The 16,622-nt window shown below is 39.6% G+C and overlaps 1 protein-coding gene across 1 annotated transcript in view; it reads left to right on the top strand.

The window, feature by feature from the left end:
* The window catches only part of MAOB (monoamine oxidase B), a 121,071-nt gene that overhangs the window by 40,696 nt on the left and 63,753 nt on the right, over positions 1-16,622 (top strand). Inside the window, exons 2-3 of the mRNA XM_027963635.3 lie at positions 735-829; positions 3,711-3,848. Coding sequence (XP_027819436.2) covers positions 735-829; positions 3,711-3,848 — 233 coding nt within the window. The remainder of the gene's footprint in view (positions 1-734; positions 830-3,710; positions 3,849-16,622) is intronic.

The following is a 16,622-nucleotide window of genomic DNA, read 5'->3' as shown; positions in this document are numbered from 1 at the left end:
CACTGGTTAAAGTCTGTTGTATGTAAATGTATCTCAGTAAGCTGTTTTGTTATGTTGAATTCATGATGTTGGAATTGTAGTAGGCATGAAGTATTTTTGACTGCATTAATAGATGAATAAATGAATGGAGTCATTTTATTCTTCAGTGATGAATCCTACAGGGAATGAGGACAATTAAATGAGTTGCATTTTATGTCTTTGGTTTTGTAACTTTACATCAACTTCGAAAAGTTCAGTTTTAATAGTGAATTTTAGGTCCTTTCACATGCTTTGACGATTGACTCCCCCCTTCGCTCCTTCACTTAAATTTATTGGATTTTCAGATTTACCTTGAGAATGAAGTCAATTGCTCCATTTGGTCCTGGGTTTGCTGGGGCTTATACATTTCTTTTTTGTGGGGCTTTGTGTTTTCTTTCATGCTGTCAGACACATAATCATGTAATTTAGTCTAAGATAAACATTTTGATATAGTGATCAAAGAAGTTTTTTAGGGTTTGAGACTTTTACTAAAAATGAAACCCTTTTTTATTCTTTCAAGAAATAGCAGTTGGTTTCTCAGACTTGGAATCTGGGTCTCTATAGAGAAACCCTAGACACCAGTAAGTTGGTTAAGTTGAACGTGATGATATGCTATGTGTATGAGCCAACATGGACTTTAATCATTGGCTGTTAGCACGGGGAGCTTATCTGGAGTTGAGTGTTTGGTTCTGATTTCTTCTTGTATTTTCTACCAGGTATGGCAGCAGCCAAACTTCTGCATGACTCTGGCCTGAATGTGATTGTTCTGGAAGCTCGGGACCGCGTGGGAGGCAGGACTTACACCCTTAGGGTAAGACAATAAGAATGGGCTGGAAAAATATGACCCTGAAACTGAGTTTCCTTTTTTCTTTCTGAAAGTCTTAAACTTCACTTGACTCTTTTCAAGAGAGTGAAAATTACTTCAGAACACTCCATGGCCTCTCAATTTGCTTTCTTTCCATGGCTTTCTTCTGTCCCTTTTCTCTTCTTGCCTCATAACACTTGGCACTTTCCCCATAAACGATTGCATCAATAATTAGATGTTTGAAATACATTAGTGAGTAAAACAAAGATTCCTTGCCCTTGTGAAGTATATATTCCCCCCTTTTTTAAGTGGGGGAGCTATAGTGACTCAGTTGGTAAAGAATCCGCCTGCCAATGCAAGAGACCCAAGTTCCATCCCTGGGTCGGGAAGGTCCCCTGGAGAAGGAAATGGCAACCAACTCCAGTATTCTTGCCTGGAGAGTCCCATGGACAGAGGAGCCTGGCGGGCTGTAGTCCATGGGATCTCAGGAATTGGATGCAACTTAGCGACTAAATCATACCACCATACAATAAACAAACAAAAGCACAAAAGGAGGACCTGCTCTAGTGTCCCTGACTATTAGGAATCCAGTTATGTTTGGATGTGTTCACTCTTTTTTAAAGGTTGGTCCTTAGTCATTGCAAATGAAGCTAGTTCAAAACCATATGAAAACCTTTCTACTGAACATAAGAGCAATTTCAAAGGTTTAAATTAGGACTCTAATGCTATCTTTCAAGTATCTGGATTAACAAACCACAAAAGAAATGGTCATTTCCTGGATGGACTTAGAGTTTATCATGCTAGGTGGAGAAAGTCACACAAAGAAAGAATTATCATATGATATCATTTATATATAGATGCTTTAAAAATGATACAGATGAACTTACAAAAAAGAAACTGACTCACATAGAAAACAAATTTATGGTTACCAAAGTGAATAGAGGGGAAGGGAGTTTGGGATTAAAATTAGGAATTTGGGATTGACAGATACACACTGCTGCTACTGCTGCTAAGTTGCTTCAGTCATGTCCAACTCTGTGTGACCCCATAGACGGCAGCCCACCAGGCTCCCCCGTCCCTGGGATTCTCCAGGCAAGAACACTGGAGTGGGTTTCCATTTCCTTCTCCAATGCATGAAAGTGAAAAGTCAAAGTGAAATCGCTCAGTTGTGTCCGACTCTTCGTGATCCCATGGACTGTAGCCTACCAGGCTCCTCCATCCATGGGATTTTCCAGGCAAGAGTACTGGAGTGGGGTGCCACTGCCTTCTCCATATACACACTACTATATATAAAATAGACAAACAACAAGGTCCTACTGTATAGCACAGGGAAGTATATCAAAAATTTCTAGTAACCTATAATGGAAAAGAATCTGAAGAAGAATATATATATATATATATATATATATACACACACACACATAAAACTGAATCTTTTTGCTGCACACCTGAAACATTGTAAATCAACTATACTTCAATAAAAAAAAGTGGTCCTTTCCTTTCTTGCTTTTCCTCTAGCATTAGGTGCCTCAAAATTAGCCAGAAATGCTAAGTAAAGAGAAATTCATCAATAATTCATAGTTTACAAATCTAAGCCAGTAAAACCCAGAGCACTGTGGTATGTAGTGAGAATGATGGGGTTCAGAAATCTCTTCCTTATTTCAAGTCCAATCAATTTTGCTTTAAAATTAGGAATGATGCAATAACCGTTTAGTTGCATGAATGAGGTAGAGTTGAGAACAGAGTCCAACTTTCTATAGATACTCCTCAAGGTGTGTCTCAGTTCAGGTCAGTCACTCAGTCATGTCCGATTCTTTGCGACCCCATGAATTGCAGCACACCAGGCCTCCCTGTCCATCACCAACTCCCAGAGTTCACTCAGATTCATGTCCATTGAGTCAGTGATGCCATCCAGCCATCTCATCCTCAGTCGTCCCCTTCTCCTCCTGCCCCCAATCCCTCCCAGCATCAAAGTCTTTTCCAATGAGTCAACTCTTCGCATGAGGTGGCCAAAGGACTGGAGTTTCAGCTTTAGCATCATTCCTTCCAAAGAAATCCCAGGGCTGAGCTCCTTCAGAATGGACTGGTTGGATCTCCTTGCAGTCCAAGGGACTCTCAAGAGTCTCCTCCAACACCACAGTTCAAAAGCATCAGTTCTTCGGTGCTCAGCCTTCTTCACAGTCCAACCCTCACATCCATACATGACCACAGGAAAACCATAGCCTTGACTAGATGGACCTTAGTCGGCAAAGTAATGTCTCTGCTTTTGAATATGCTCTCTAGGTTGGTCATAACTTTTCTTCCAAGGAATAAGCCTCTTTTAATTTCATGGCTGCAGTCACCATCTGCAGTGATTTTGGAGCCCCCAAAAATAAAGTCTGACACTGTTTCCACTGTTTCCCCATCTATTTCCCATGAAGTGATGGGACCGGATGCCATGATCTTCGTTTTCTGAATGTTGAGCTTTAAGCCAACTTTTTCGCTCTCCTCTTTCACTTTCACCAAGAGGCTTTTAGTTCCTCTTCACTTTCTGTCATAAGGGTGGTGTCATCTGCATATCTGAGGTTATTGATATTTCTCCCAGCAATCTTGATTCCAGCTTGTGTTTCTTCCAGTCCAGCGTTTCTCATGATGTACTCTGCATATAAATTAAATAAGCAGGGTGACAATATACAGCCTTGAAGTACTCCTTTTCTTATTTGGAGCCAGTTTGTTGTTCCATGTCCAGTTCTAACTGTTGCTTCCTGACCTGCATACAGATTTCTCAAGAGTGTGCCTAGAACCTGTGAAATGCCAATCTGCTTTTTTTTTTTTTAGGGATATCTTTTTTATCTTAAGAAAAACATTTTCACAAATATTTATTTTTATTTCTTTCCGTGGGAAACAGAACCAAAAAGTTAAATATGTGGACCTTGGAGGAGCTTATGTTGGGCCAACTCAGAATCGTATCTTAAGATTGTCCAAGGAACTAGGATTGGAGACCTACAAAGTGAATGAAGTAGAGCGTCTGATTCACCATACAAAGGTAAGTTTGGACCAACCTTTGAAGGATTTGGAAATTTTTCTATCGGTATTTCCATGCTGTTCCTGCCAAGTCACTTCAGTGGTGTCCGACTCTGTGCGATGCCATAGGTGGCAGCCCACCAGGCTCCCCCCGTCCCTGGGATTCTCCAGGCAAGAACACTGGAGTGGGTTGACATTTCCTTCACCAGTGCATGAAAGTGAAAAGTGAAAGTGAAGTCGTTTAGTCGTGTCCAACTCGTAGTGACCCCATGGACTGCAGCCTACCAGGCTCCTCCGTCCATGGGGTTTTCCAGGCAAGAGTACTGAAGTGGGGTGCCATTGCCTTCTCCTCGGTATTTCCATATATTAGTACAAATTCCAGATCGTCCCCTCAGACAGTCTCCTTCATCCTTGAATGATGCATATGTATTTTATAAGTATATTTCAACCATTCTAAGAATTTTTTTTACTGTTATCAAAGGCTAATTCTAAACCTATTTGGGAAGGTTATTGATGAAGTGGTATTAACCATTTGGTAACATGTTGAACAAAACCAATAGAGAAAAAACATTTGTGATTTATTAAATACCTCTATTAGAATAATTAGGGCTTTTTCATGTGATACAAAAACTTGTGTACAGTTTTACAAATGCTATCTTAGACATCATGTGATAGAGTATTTGCAATATATCTAATGTAATTATTTTGAAATTTGGTTATTATGTCCTATATATAGGCTAAACTCACTCTCTTTTGGAGATTTGCATAAAAATAGGTCAAGTCCCAAATTTCATCTTCTGTGGGAAAGCTCCATTGATCTCCCTCAAATTTCTATGAGTTTACTGGGTCTCACATTCTCATGATCATTTGTGATCCACGGTTCTTGCTTCCATGATACATATGCTCATTCACATTCGTGGCCTATGACTCTCTTCTTTCCTTTGCTCTATGTCAACCTGGGTTAGAATTCACCTCTTTGTCTTGACTTTCTTTGGACTACCCCAAGCATTTGTGTGCAGTAGACTGGACTAAAGTTTTGAACAGTGAGGGTGAGGGGTTCAATCACAGAAACAAACAACTTAGAACTTAATATTGGACATTGTAATTCTAGGTAGCTCTTCAAACCGGATGCCCTTGGTGATTTCTCACTGGCTACATTTTTCTGTGGATTCGTCTCCCACCATGTTTCTCCCTTTAGACTCTTCTCACACCTCCCTGATGCTTGTTTTCCCAGCATCTCTGTCTTGGTACAAAATATCACTGATGTTCTCTGACAAACAGTCACCTGTCCTGGATCCTACTCTGAAGTCCGAGAAGGACTGGCAGAGATTTTTAATTTCAATCTTTCCTCTTTTCCTCACTTATCTCCTTAAATGGAATTGAGCAATATAGAGACAGGTTCCTCGCTGGAAAAAATTATACCCTTAGGAGACAGAAGAAACTATCAACAGTTAGTTTTGAATCACATAATAGTGTTGACGTGTATATTATTTGTGGGTGATAATATTAAGAAGGACAAATAATAGACTATATGTTGTGAATTGTTTAATGAAACAAAATTAAAATCTATCTGATTTGGTATAATGTGGGTAACATTTATAAGAAATGTTTTGTTTGACCTTCAGATTTTGTTTTATGAGCCTTTTCACCTTGCTTCCATATGTGTCTAGTGGGAAAAGAGACACATGAATTAGAAATGAAAATAAAGCATGGTGATAGCGTGATTTATTGAACATTCATCAGCAACTCTTTGTAAACATTGTTCATTGTGTTCCCGGCTTTTATATGTAGATCATCTTGACTGATTTCTTCTGTCTTCATGTCCTAACATTTAAGACTTGCAGAGACTGAATTTGCAGAACACTAGGATCTCTTTTAGATTTCTCTGGACAAAGGAGATGATGACTAGAAATTAAATTCATTTTTCTGTCTTTGTGTGGGCAGAGTTTCTTGGCAGTCAGGGGTATGTTCAGGACGTTTTGTTTTTTCTGGAAATCTTTCCACCGACACTATGTTCCTTGTTTGAAAGAGATTGCTCATAGTCATCAGTTGTGGCAAGGATGTTATACTTGAATTTCTCAGAGTGATGACCAAATATGCTTCTTTCTTTAGCTATTTTGTATAATCCACATGTAGCTAAGAAAATAATTAAGCACTATCTCTGATTTGATACAGAATAAATACATATGCCAACATTGGTCTTCATGAAATTCAAATGAATGTTATTGCTTTCAAATTATTACAAAAGGAAAGCAGGTTTATTGTAAAAAATATAAGAAGAAAACTTGGGTAGAGAAAAACAATTTAAAAAACCCTTCAATAATCTTATCTAGAGAAAATCACTCTAAAATATTCTTTTGGTACATAGATTTTCATGTTCCTGTATTGCTATTTTCTGACCTCTGCTGGAGGAAATAAGAAATATCAGTACACTTAAAAATATTGTATACATATGCATATGTGTATATGTTTGATATATTTACTCTTTAATTCTCATCCTGACACAATTAAAGCACTAATGAATTTATGAAACAAAGATTTCAGTTTTCAGTCGAATCCAGTGAAGTGTTACTTGATAATAAATAATAATAAAGATTTTAGAGCAAAAAAGTCCTCCCTAAACTAAAAATTTGTTCTCCACCACCATCACCTCCATGTCTTTGCTTATATGTTGTTTTTCTTCTTTTGAATCTGTAAAAAGCATCTGAGATGCTTCCATCCATTTCTGGAATTATTGACCAGACCTCTGACATCTGATCTCCTACTATATGACAAAGAATGTAGTTCAGAAATTTATTTCCTCTGTAATGGTAGGAAGTACTTTAGCCGTTTGGACATTACCTATTACCTATTTCAACAACTACTGTTCCCAAATGCAAACAATGATTCACGCAAATATCTAGTATATTTGTGCCTTGTTTCTTCAGTGGACCTGCATTGTATTTCTCAACCCAAAACCTGAGAATGTCAAGAGTATCAAGTGTGTTACTTCTCATATTGTCAGATCCTGCTATTCAAATCAGCCTGCTCAAGGACTCTGTGTTTTTCAATTTCTTACATGATTGTTAACATAAGACACAGTTTTACATGCAGTCTTAATAACATTAAGCTAAAGAATTTGAAGGTGGTGGTTGGAACTGAAACTGGTGAAATGGATGGTTGCTGCTGCTACTCACAAAGAGGGGTGAGGGGCTATAGCAGCCCATGATAGCCTAGCTATCCAAAGGAAGGACGTCTTTTCCAAGAAACAAGGACCCTCAGTATCACCAGTTCCCTGATAGTACTAGAAGAAGTGGTCTGTTGACAGTTGGGTTGTGCCCATGCTGGTCCCATAACAAGCATTCATCAACCCCTGATGTGTTGTGATATACAGGGCATTTTGCTCTCTGCCTCTGATCTCCAGAAATGTTTCTGTATACTGAGTGGTACTCATTTTTAGTGCTACAGTAGATCTGTCTTACGTTGCTAAAAAGTGACTTTCCAAACCCTTGTTTGTGAATAAAAAATGTGGTACCAAGCTATAAGAGGATTTAATTATCAGTGGGAAAATGATTGCTTAAGCTCACATCTGTATAATTTAGAAAGTGTTTTCCACACTTGTCAAATCAGTGATGCAGTCCTTCATGCTTAACAATTATTGTGAAACATCTACTCAAGTTTATAATCTATTTCACAGGTAGTCATGTTGATTTCTGCTAGGATGGTTTAGAAGGCAGTTGTTTACGTGCCTTGGAAGTGACTTGTGAACAATGTCCCCTTTTAGAGACTAACTCATACTTAAAGAGAAAACTACAAGAAATAAAAACCTCTTAAGGAATGTTGCTGCGTTTTGCTTTGTGCCTCTTCCTCTTTTATCTTGTGTGTGTGTGTGTGTGTGTGTGTGTCTGTGTCTGTGTCTGTGTCTGTGTCTTTGCATGCTCACATGTGTGGTTATTGTGTGTTTTTTTTTTCTTTCAGGCTCATACTTTGAAGGAGTTTTGTACAATGTAGGCTATTGACATTCAGAGTTTCTCTGTCTCAGAAGTTTTATAAGTCTGAAATTTAGAACTAGTGTCAAGTGAAAGTATGCATGCAATTGCTTTAGGCCCAAAGGCTGAACTGTTAGGAGTCTGGTGAATGTAAAGATGTAGCATAACTTAAACTTAAGAGTCCAACTTCACACTGATAGTTGTGTGTTTCCAAACTTCAGCTCTTGTGATAAACTGAGAAAGAAAGAAAGAAAAAAAAAAAAGAGAGATGCTCTGGTCTTAGTCTACTTCCCAATGAGCAGAAGCCAAGATCGCTGTCAAAGTCCTTTTTGTGTTGTATGTGGTCAATATCAATGCTTGAAGGGATGAGGAGCCATTTCTCAAATACTTTGCCTACGTGTCACTGCTACAACTGCTATTGCTTAAACAACTTTGTGGAGGAGGCACCATTTGGAAGAACTTTTCCATTTGTTGAGAACGCTAAAAGCCAATAGAAAATATGGTACCCTCAGAGGACAGAAAGGCGTAGAGTGGAAACTAGATCTCTAGCGATCAGACCAGTTGGGTGAACTTCTTTGAAGAGATCACTGTCTCTCCATGTTGAGGAACAGCACTAGAATTAGAGGAGACATTGAAAAAGAAAATACTCAAATTTGAATCACATTTGGCGAATGAAAACTATCCTAAGATGTAGGACCTCAGCATCTTACAGAAATCAACAGACCAGGAGTGTCCAGTCTTCTTCAGACTCTTAGTTTCCCTTTCTGCATGGCTCTCCCTCCAACATTATTAATCCAGAGAAGTCTGGATCAAAGTCGAGGGTGTACTTGCTTTTCTCACAATGACAGAAGAATCCAGGAACAGGTTGGACAAAATCTTGTATTTCACCCAGGAACAGCTTCCATTTTCCCATGAACTTCACACATGCCACCCAGAGCTCACTGGTTCTGAGATGGGCTTCCTGAACCTTCTCTTCCATATCCACCCCCACTCCACTTCATTTCTTATTTGTTGGAAACAGGTATGTCTTATCATCACGGGAATATCCCCCCTGCTAAATATGTAGAATAGTAATTTCCTCTTCAGCAGGCAAAACCTATTTGTCTAGTGATCATTCTGAAGCTTATGTTAAGTTCTTCTGGAAAACAAAGTGCTAATTTGCATTTATGAAAGACAAGCAGATTTTTGACTTGTAATTGATGAGGATGATGCTTTCAGTGGCTGAATGTGGGGGAATATTTGGAGGATACGAGAGGATTTTATTCTAAGCCTTCAAGGTTTCCTTTTAGAATTTAAAATATGATCAAATCAGTAAAGAAAGTGAAGTCGGTCAGTTGTGTCCTACTCTTTGCAACCCCATGGACTGTAGCCTTCCAGGCTCTTCAGTCCATGGTATTTTCCAGGCAAGAATACTGGAGTGGGTTGCCATTACCTTCTCCAAAATCTGTAAACATAGTCTCTATGTAAAAACACACATGCACACACATCTGGATAAATTTAACAATGGTTAGATTTGTGGGTAATACAGAGTTTTAAATTATAGTGAAGGTAGAGGGTAGAGAATGTATAGAATTCAGTTATGGTGGTGAAGTTCATGAAAGGAAACAAGCCTGTGGCTTAAAATCTTGTGGGAAAAGTTTACAGCAGCTGTACCATATCATCATGGAGTATGGCCAAGCAGTCCAACTACTTGACTACGTGCATGCTCAGTCGTGTCTGACTTTTTGTGACCCCATGGACTGTAGCCCATCAGGCTTCTCTGTCCTTGGAATTCTCTAGGCAAGAATGCTGGAGTGGGTTGCCAGGGGATCTTTCTGACCCAGGGATCAAATCCTAGTCTCTTGTGTCTAGGGCATTGGCAGGTGTATTCTTTACCACTGTGCCACCTGGTGTTTGCTCTAACCAGTGCATTTTCTTGGCAAAACTCTATTAGTCTTTGCCCTGCCTCATTCCGCATTCCAAGGCCAAATTTGCCTGTTACTCCAGGTGTTTCTTGACTTCCTACTTTTGCATTCCAGTTCCCTATAATGAAAGGGACATTTTTTTTGGGTGTTAGTTCGAAAAGGTCTTGTAGGTCTTCATAAAACCGTTCAACTTCAGTTTCTTCAGCATTACTGGTTGGGGCGTAGACCTGGATTACTGTGATATTAAATGGTTTGCCTTGGAGACGAACAGAGATCATTCTGTCATTTTTGAGATTGCATCCAAGTACTGCATTTCAGACTCTTTTGTTGAACATGATGGCTAAGCAAGGCAAAGACTAATAGAGTTTTGCCAAGAAAATGTACTGGTCATAGCAAACACCCTCTTCCAACAACACAGAAGACTCTACACATGGACATCACCAGATGGTCAACCCCGAAATCAGATTGATTATATTCTTTGCAGCCAAAGATGGAGAAGCTCTATACAGTCAACAAAAACAAGACCAGGAGCTGACTGTGGCTCAGATCATGAACTCCTTATTACCAAATTCAGACTCAAATTGAAGAAAATAGGAAAACCGCTAGACCATTCAGGTATGACCTAAATCAAATCCCTTATGATTATGCAGTGGAAGTGAGAAATAGATTTAAGGGACTAGATCTGATAGACAGAGTGCCTGATGAACTATGGACTGAGATTCGTGACATTGTACAGGAGACAGGGATCAAGACCATCCCCATGGAAAAGAAATGCAAAGAAGCAAAATGGCTGTCTGGGGAGGCCTTACAAATAGCTGTGAAAAGAAGAGAAGTGAAAAGCAAAGGAGAAAAGGAAAGATATAAGCATCTGAATGCAGAGTTCCAAAGAATAGCAGGAAGAGATAAGAAAGCCTTCCTCAGTGATCAATGCAAAGAAATAGAGGAAAAGAACAGAATGGGAAAGACTGGAGATCTCTTCAAGACAAAGAACATTTCAGGCAAAGATGGGCTTGATAAAGGACAGAAATGGTATGGACCTAACAGAAGCAGAAGATATTGAGAAGAGGTGGCAAGAATACACGGAAGAACTGTACAAAAAAGATCTTCACGACCCAGATAATCATGATGATGTGATCACTAATCTAGAGCCAGATATCCTGGAATGCAAAGTCAAGTGGGCCTTAGAAAATATCACTATGAACAAAGCTAGTGGAGGTGATGGAATTCCAGTTGAGCTGTTTCAAATCCTGAAAGATGATGCTGTCAAAGTGCTGCACTCAATATGCCAGCAGATTTGGAAAACTCAGCAGTGGCCACAGGACTGGAAAAGGTCAGTTTTCATTCCAATCCCAAAGAAAGGCAATGCCAAAGAATGCTCAAACTACTGCACAATTGCACTCATCTCACATGCTAGTAAAGTAATGCTCAAAGTTCTCCAAGCCAGGCTTCAGCAATACGTGAACCGTGAACTCCCTGATGTTCAAGCTGGTTTTAGAAAAGGCAAAGGAACCAGAGATCAAATTGCCAACATCCACTGGATCATGGAAAAGCAAGAGAGTTCCAGAAAAACATCTATTTCTGCTTTATTGACTATGCCAAAGCCTTTGCCTGTGTGGATCACAATAAACTGTGGAAAATTCTGAAAGAGATGGATACCAGACCACCTAACCTGCCTCTTGAGAAATCTGTATGCAGGTCAAAAAGCAACAGATAGAACTGGACATGAAACAACAGACTGGTTCCAAGTAGGAAAAGGAGTACATCAAGGCTGTATATTGTCACCCTGCTTATTTAACTTCTATGCAGAGTACATCATGAGAAACGCTGGACTGGAAGAAACACAAGCTGGAATCAAGATTGCTGGGAGAAATATCAATAACCTCAGATATGCAGATGACACCGCCCTTATGGCAGAAAGTGAAGAGGAGCTAAAAAGCCTCTTGGTGAAGGTGAAAGTGGAGAGTGAAAAAGTTGGCTTAAAGCTCAACATTCAGAAAACGAAGATCATGGCATCCGGCCCCATCACTTCATGGGAAATAGATGGGGAAACAGTGGAAACAGTGTCAGACTTTATTTTGGGGGGCTCCAAAATCACTGCAGATGGTGACTGCAGCCATGAAATTAAAAGAGGCTTACTCCTTGGCAGAAAAGTTATGACCAGTCTAGATAGCATATTCAAAAGCAGAGACATTACTTTGCCGACTAAGGTCCGTCTAGTCAAGGCTATGGTTTTCCCAGTGATCATGTATGGATGTGAGAGTTGGACTGTGAAGAAGGCTGAGCACTGAAGAATTGATGCTTTTGAACTGTGGTGTTGGAGAAGACTCTTGAGAGTCCCTTGCACTGCAAGGAGATCCAACCAGTCCATTCTGAAGGAGATCAGCCCTGGGATTTCTTTGGAAGGAATGATGCTAAAGCTGAAACTCCAGTACTTTGGCCACCTCATGCAAAGAGTTGACTCATTGGAAAAAACTCTGATGCTGGGAGGGATTGGGGGCAGGAGGAGAAGGGGACGACCGAGGATGAGATGGCTGGATGGTATCACAGACTCGATGGACGTGAGTCTGAGTGAACTCTGGGAGATAGTGATGGACAGGGAGGCCTGGCGTGCTGCGATTCATGGGGTTGCAAAGAGTCAGACACGACTGATCGACTGAACTGAACTGTGCCACCTGGGAAGCCAAGTAGTCCAAAGGAGATGCATTGGCAGAGGCCCAGGTCATCAAAGGATGGTGACTAACAAGGGTGATCATGTAATAGGTCAAAGCTTCAGCAGCCTGTAGGGATTGGCAGGAAGTAGAAGATGGCCTAAAATATGTTAGCCTACCTTGCCACACCCTCACAGAGCCCATGCCTTTCTATTGGCCTCTGCTTCAACTAGTAAATAATAACAATGGGAACGTTGCTCTGGCATGGAGATCTAGAACCTTTCAAGTGCTTTCACACATGACCTCTTTGTTTATTATTATTTTTTTTTTGACTGCTTGGTATATGGGATCTTAATTCCCTGACCCAGGGATGGAACCCACACCCACTATAGTGGTGTCTTACCACTGGACCACTAAGGAAGTCCTCATGATATCTTATTTGGACCTCACAAATGTGAGTGTCAAATAGCTAGAAGTTTTTTCCCTGTTTAACAGATGAGAATGTAAAGGCTAAAGAGATTAATTGCATATGGCAGGAAGCAATGCAGTTAGAGCATGAACTGAGATGCCAAGAATCCACATTAAAGAGCTTGCTGTCCTCTGTATGGGAGACATTCTGTTTTCCATCTAAGCCCCAGCCCCTGCCTTTGTCCTCCTTCTTTCCTGCCAAACTTACACTCCAGCATCTTGGAAAAACCCAGTTGAAGATCTTTCCTTCTTTAAAATTATCTACAATTGACTCCAGTTATTCCACTAACTTCTTCCCAAGTCCTGTATCCTCCTCACTTTCTTAATTACGTTCTGTGAAAAGCAGTTTGGAAGTAGAAAATGAAAGTCACTCAGTCATGTCCGACTCTTTGCAACCCCATGGACTATATAGTCCATGGAATTCTCCAGGACAGAATACTGGAGTGGGTAGCCTTTCTCTTTCCCAGGGGATCTTCCCAATCCAGGGATTGAACCCAGGTCTCCCTCATCTTAGGCAGATTCTTTACCAACTGAGCTGTGTGGGAAGCCATTGGAAATAGAAAGAAGTCTGTTATTTGTACTTTAAGATTAAGGACCCTGCCCCCTACCTCCCACACACACAGAGAACATATTTTGTTTACATTTGACATTCCTGGATTATTATTTTTGTATTTTCATATAAAATTTTTAGGTTTGCTTTTGTCACTTATAATTATTCACAGATATTTTCTAATGTCCTTAGATGTTCTTTGTAGATACCATTTAAAATAGATATATAATATTCTGTCCCAAGAACATTCTGCAATATAGTGGCTATTTTACCAATTGGTTGCCTTAATTAAGCTTCTCCACTGTATTCAAATGGTCTAACATGTAATACAGATCTAATATAGGTTACTATTATGCAAGGCACAGGACTAAATAATTGAGTTTGTGACAATTTTAGGTAAAGTCATTGTGGGATTTGTGGAATTAAAAAAAATTTTTTTAATATGAAAAGAAATCAAAAAAGGCACAGTGATTAAATAAAATAAAGCAGGGGAAAAAAGATTTCCATGGAGCAATTAAACCAGGAAAAGACTGCAGCCATAGATCATAAAATTTGAGAATTGATGGCAAGAAAATTCCTGGCTGATGGCAAAAAATAATTCATTCCTGGCTTTTCAATCCCAGAATTACTCCATTGCTGAAAGCAAACGTGTTACAAAGTGAAAAATCACTAAGGGCTCCCACAGTTTCTCTTGGCTGCTTCAAGGTCGTTATTTGCTTTGCTTTCCCAATCATCCAGGTGAGTTTTACCAATGCCTTACCACTTTCTCTGGTGGCTTAGACGGTAAAGGATCTACCTATTAATGCAGGAGATCCAAGTTTGATCCTTGGGTCAGGAATATCACTGGCAGAAGGGAATGGCTACCAACTTCAGTATTCTTGCCTGGAGAATCCACACACGCCATGTACAGAGGAGCCTGGTGGGCCCCAGCCTATGTGGTCATGAAGAGTTGGATGCGACTAAGCTACTGCTTTCTCTACCTTTCAATCGTGTGCCATTTCTTTTCTGGGCACTTGCACCAGGTCCACTAAGCTAATGGTACACAATTTAGAATTTTGTCCTAGCAGTGCTCCACTTCGAGTTATCATCACATGGTGACTCCAAATAAAGAACTCTGAAATGGACCAGCTTGGATGAAATTGGCACTGAACATTAAATACATTTAAATAAAGATTTAAACATAAAGATTTAAAATAAAGAATTAGAAGAATTATGATTGTAGTACAAAATGTACTATAGTTTGTTTTTTTAAAAAGCCCTTATATGGTAAAACATTATGGAATCTATAAAATCAGAATGTAAGGAAGGTGAGAAAGGAAGAAGTATAAGAAAGATGAGTGTTACTTGAAATTTTCCATCATAGCATGCAATCAGTATATACCAAAATTATACTTGTAGCTAATAACAAAAAGAGTCAAATGTCTTAATGATCTTTATGATCTTTTGACTTTATGCTACAGGGCTCTTTCTCTTGTTTTAGGCAACATGCATTTGAAGTTTAACCCTTTCTTCAGTTCCCTTCAGTTTGTGTTTCTTCTGACTGAAGTGACTATGCATGCATGCATGTCATTAAAAATTTGATTCTCATATATTTGTATTTCTTTCTTTGCTCCTTCTTCTCTTCATTTCTTACTTTTCTGTTTCCTTCCTCTTTCTCTCAGTCATCCGTTTGTTCACTTGTCCATCCATACCAACCATCCATCCATCCTTCTTTTGATGTTGTAGACGCATACACAGAGGTCTGGAATGTCATGTTATAGCTATTTTTTTTTTAACCTGGAGTAGGGAGATCAACCCTGGGATTTCTTTGGAAGGAATGATGCTAAAGCTGAAGCTCCAGTACATGAAGGCCACCTCATGCAAAGAGTTGACTCATTGGAAAAGACTCTGATGCTGGGAGGGATTGGGGGCAGGAGGAGAAGGGGACGACAGAGGATGAGATGGCTGGATGGCCTATGGACTCGACGGACGTGAGTCTGAGTGAACTCCGGGAGATGGTGATGGACCAGGAGGCCTGGCGTGCTGCGATTCATGGGATCCCAAAGAGTCAGACATGACTGAGCGACTGAACTGAACTGAACTGAGTACGATTTGAAGTAATGTGCGGCCTTCTTCATTGTATTTTGGAGTACTGCTCAAACTTTTTATGAAGAGCTCCTTTCATTTTTACTTTTAAGATGTAATTAGACAAATACTCTACTTTTTCGGATTCTTTTCCATTATACTTTATGACAAGATACTGAATATAATTCCCTGTGCTGTACAGTAAGAATTTGTTGGTTATCTATTTTGCATATAGTAGTGTATATCTGCTAATTCCAAACTCTTAATTTATGCCTCCCCATACCTTTCCCCTTCAGTAACCATAGTTTGTTTTCTATGTAAAGATGCTACTTTGAGAGTTCATGGTCTATGAGAAGAGGTTAGGCCCAGTGTTTCCAGCAGATCTCTATTATTCTCACATGCCCAGGCAGCAGTCTCCTGGGTGACATAACTATTAACAAGAACCAAACTGCTTCCAGCCAGGTTTAGCTACTGAGCTTTGACCCTTTGAGTTTAGACAGTCTAGATCCCAAAGCAGCTGTTTGAATGCAGACCCTCAAAGATTCTGATCCTGGTATTAATGGGCTGTAGAATTTTCCCAGTGTATTCTATACACACACACACACACACACACACACACACACACACACACACACACACACTTCATCATTGAATTTTTTCATGACCTTGGCCATGTTATTTCTGCTTTGTACCTTGATTTCTCTATTTGCAAAAGGTGGATATTTGTACCTGTCCTATTTAGTGCTTTGAGATTTTAAAGAAAAAAGAGAACAGAAGACACTGATTAACATTATTTTCACCAATAAGACTACTGTGGTACACTGAAGATACTAAGAATGTTTTGATAGCGCCTGTTTCCTTTCCTTTTGAAAACAAAATTTTCTAATAGGCCGTGAGGATTCTTACTACCAAGTAAAAATTTAAATAGTGAAACACCAGATAGGATAAAGCTATACAAATTCTTTTCAAAAGAAAACCAGGTCACTAAACTCACCCTGAAAATATTTTAACAGGCGCCCTATACAATGACATATAACCTCTCTTACTATAAAATCCAACCTTCTTTATTTATTCCTCACATTTAAAAAAAATCTGTATTTATTTGGCTATGCTGGGTCTTACTTGAGGCATGCGGGATCTATTTCCCTGACCGGTGATCACATCCAGACTCCTCTGCATTGGAAATGCAGCATG

This window comes from Ovis aries, chromosome X (assembly GCF_016772045.2).
Source record: "Ovis aries strain OAR_USU_Benz2616 breed Rambouillet chromosome X, ARS-UI_Ramb_v3.0, whole genome shotgun sequence".
NCBI lineage: Eukaryota > Metazoa > Chordata > Mammalia > Artiodactyla > Bovidae > Ovis > Ovis aries.
This window is presented reverse-complemented; position numbering and strand designations above follow the sequence as displayed.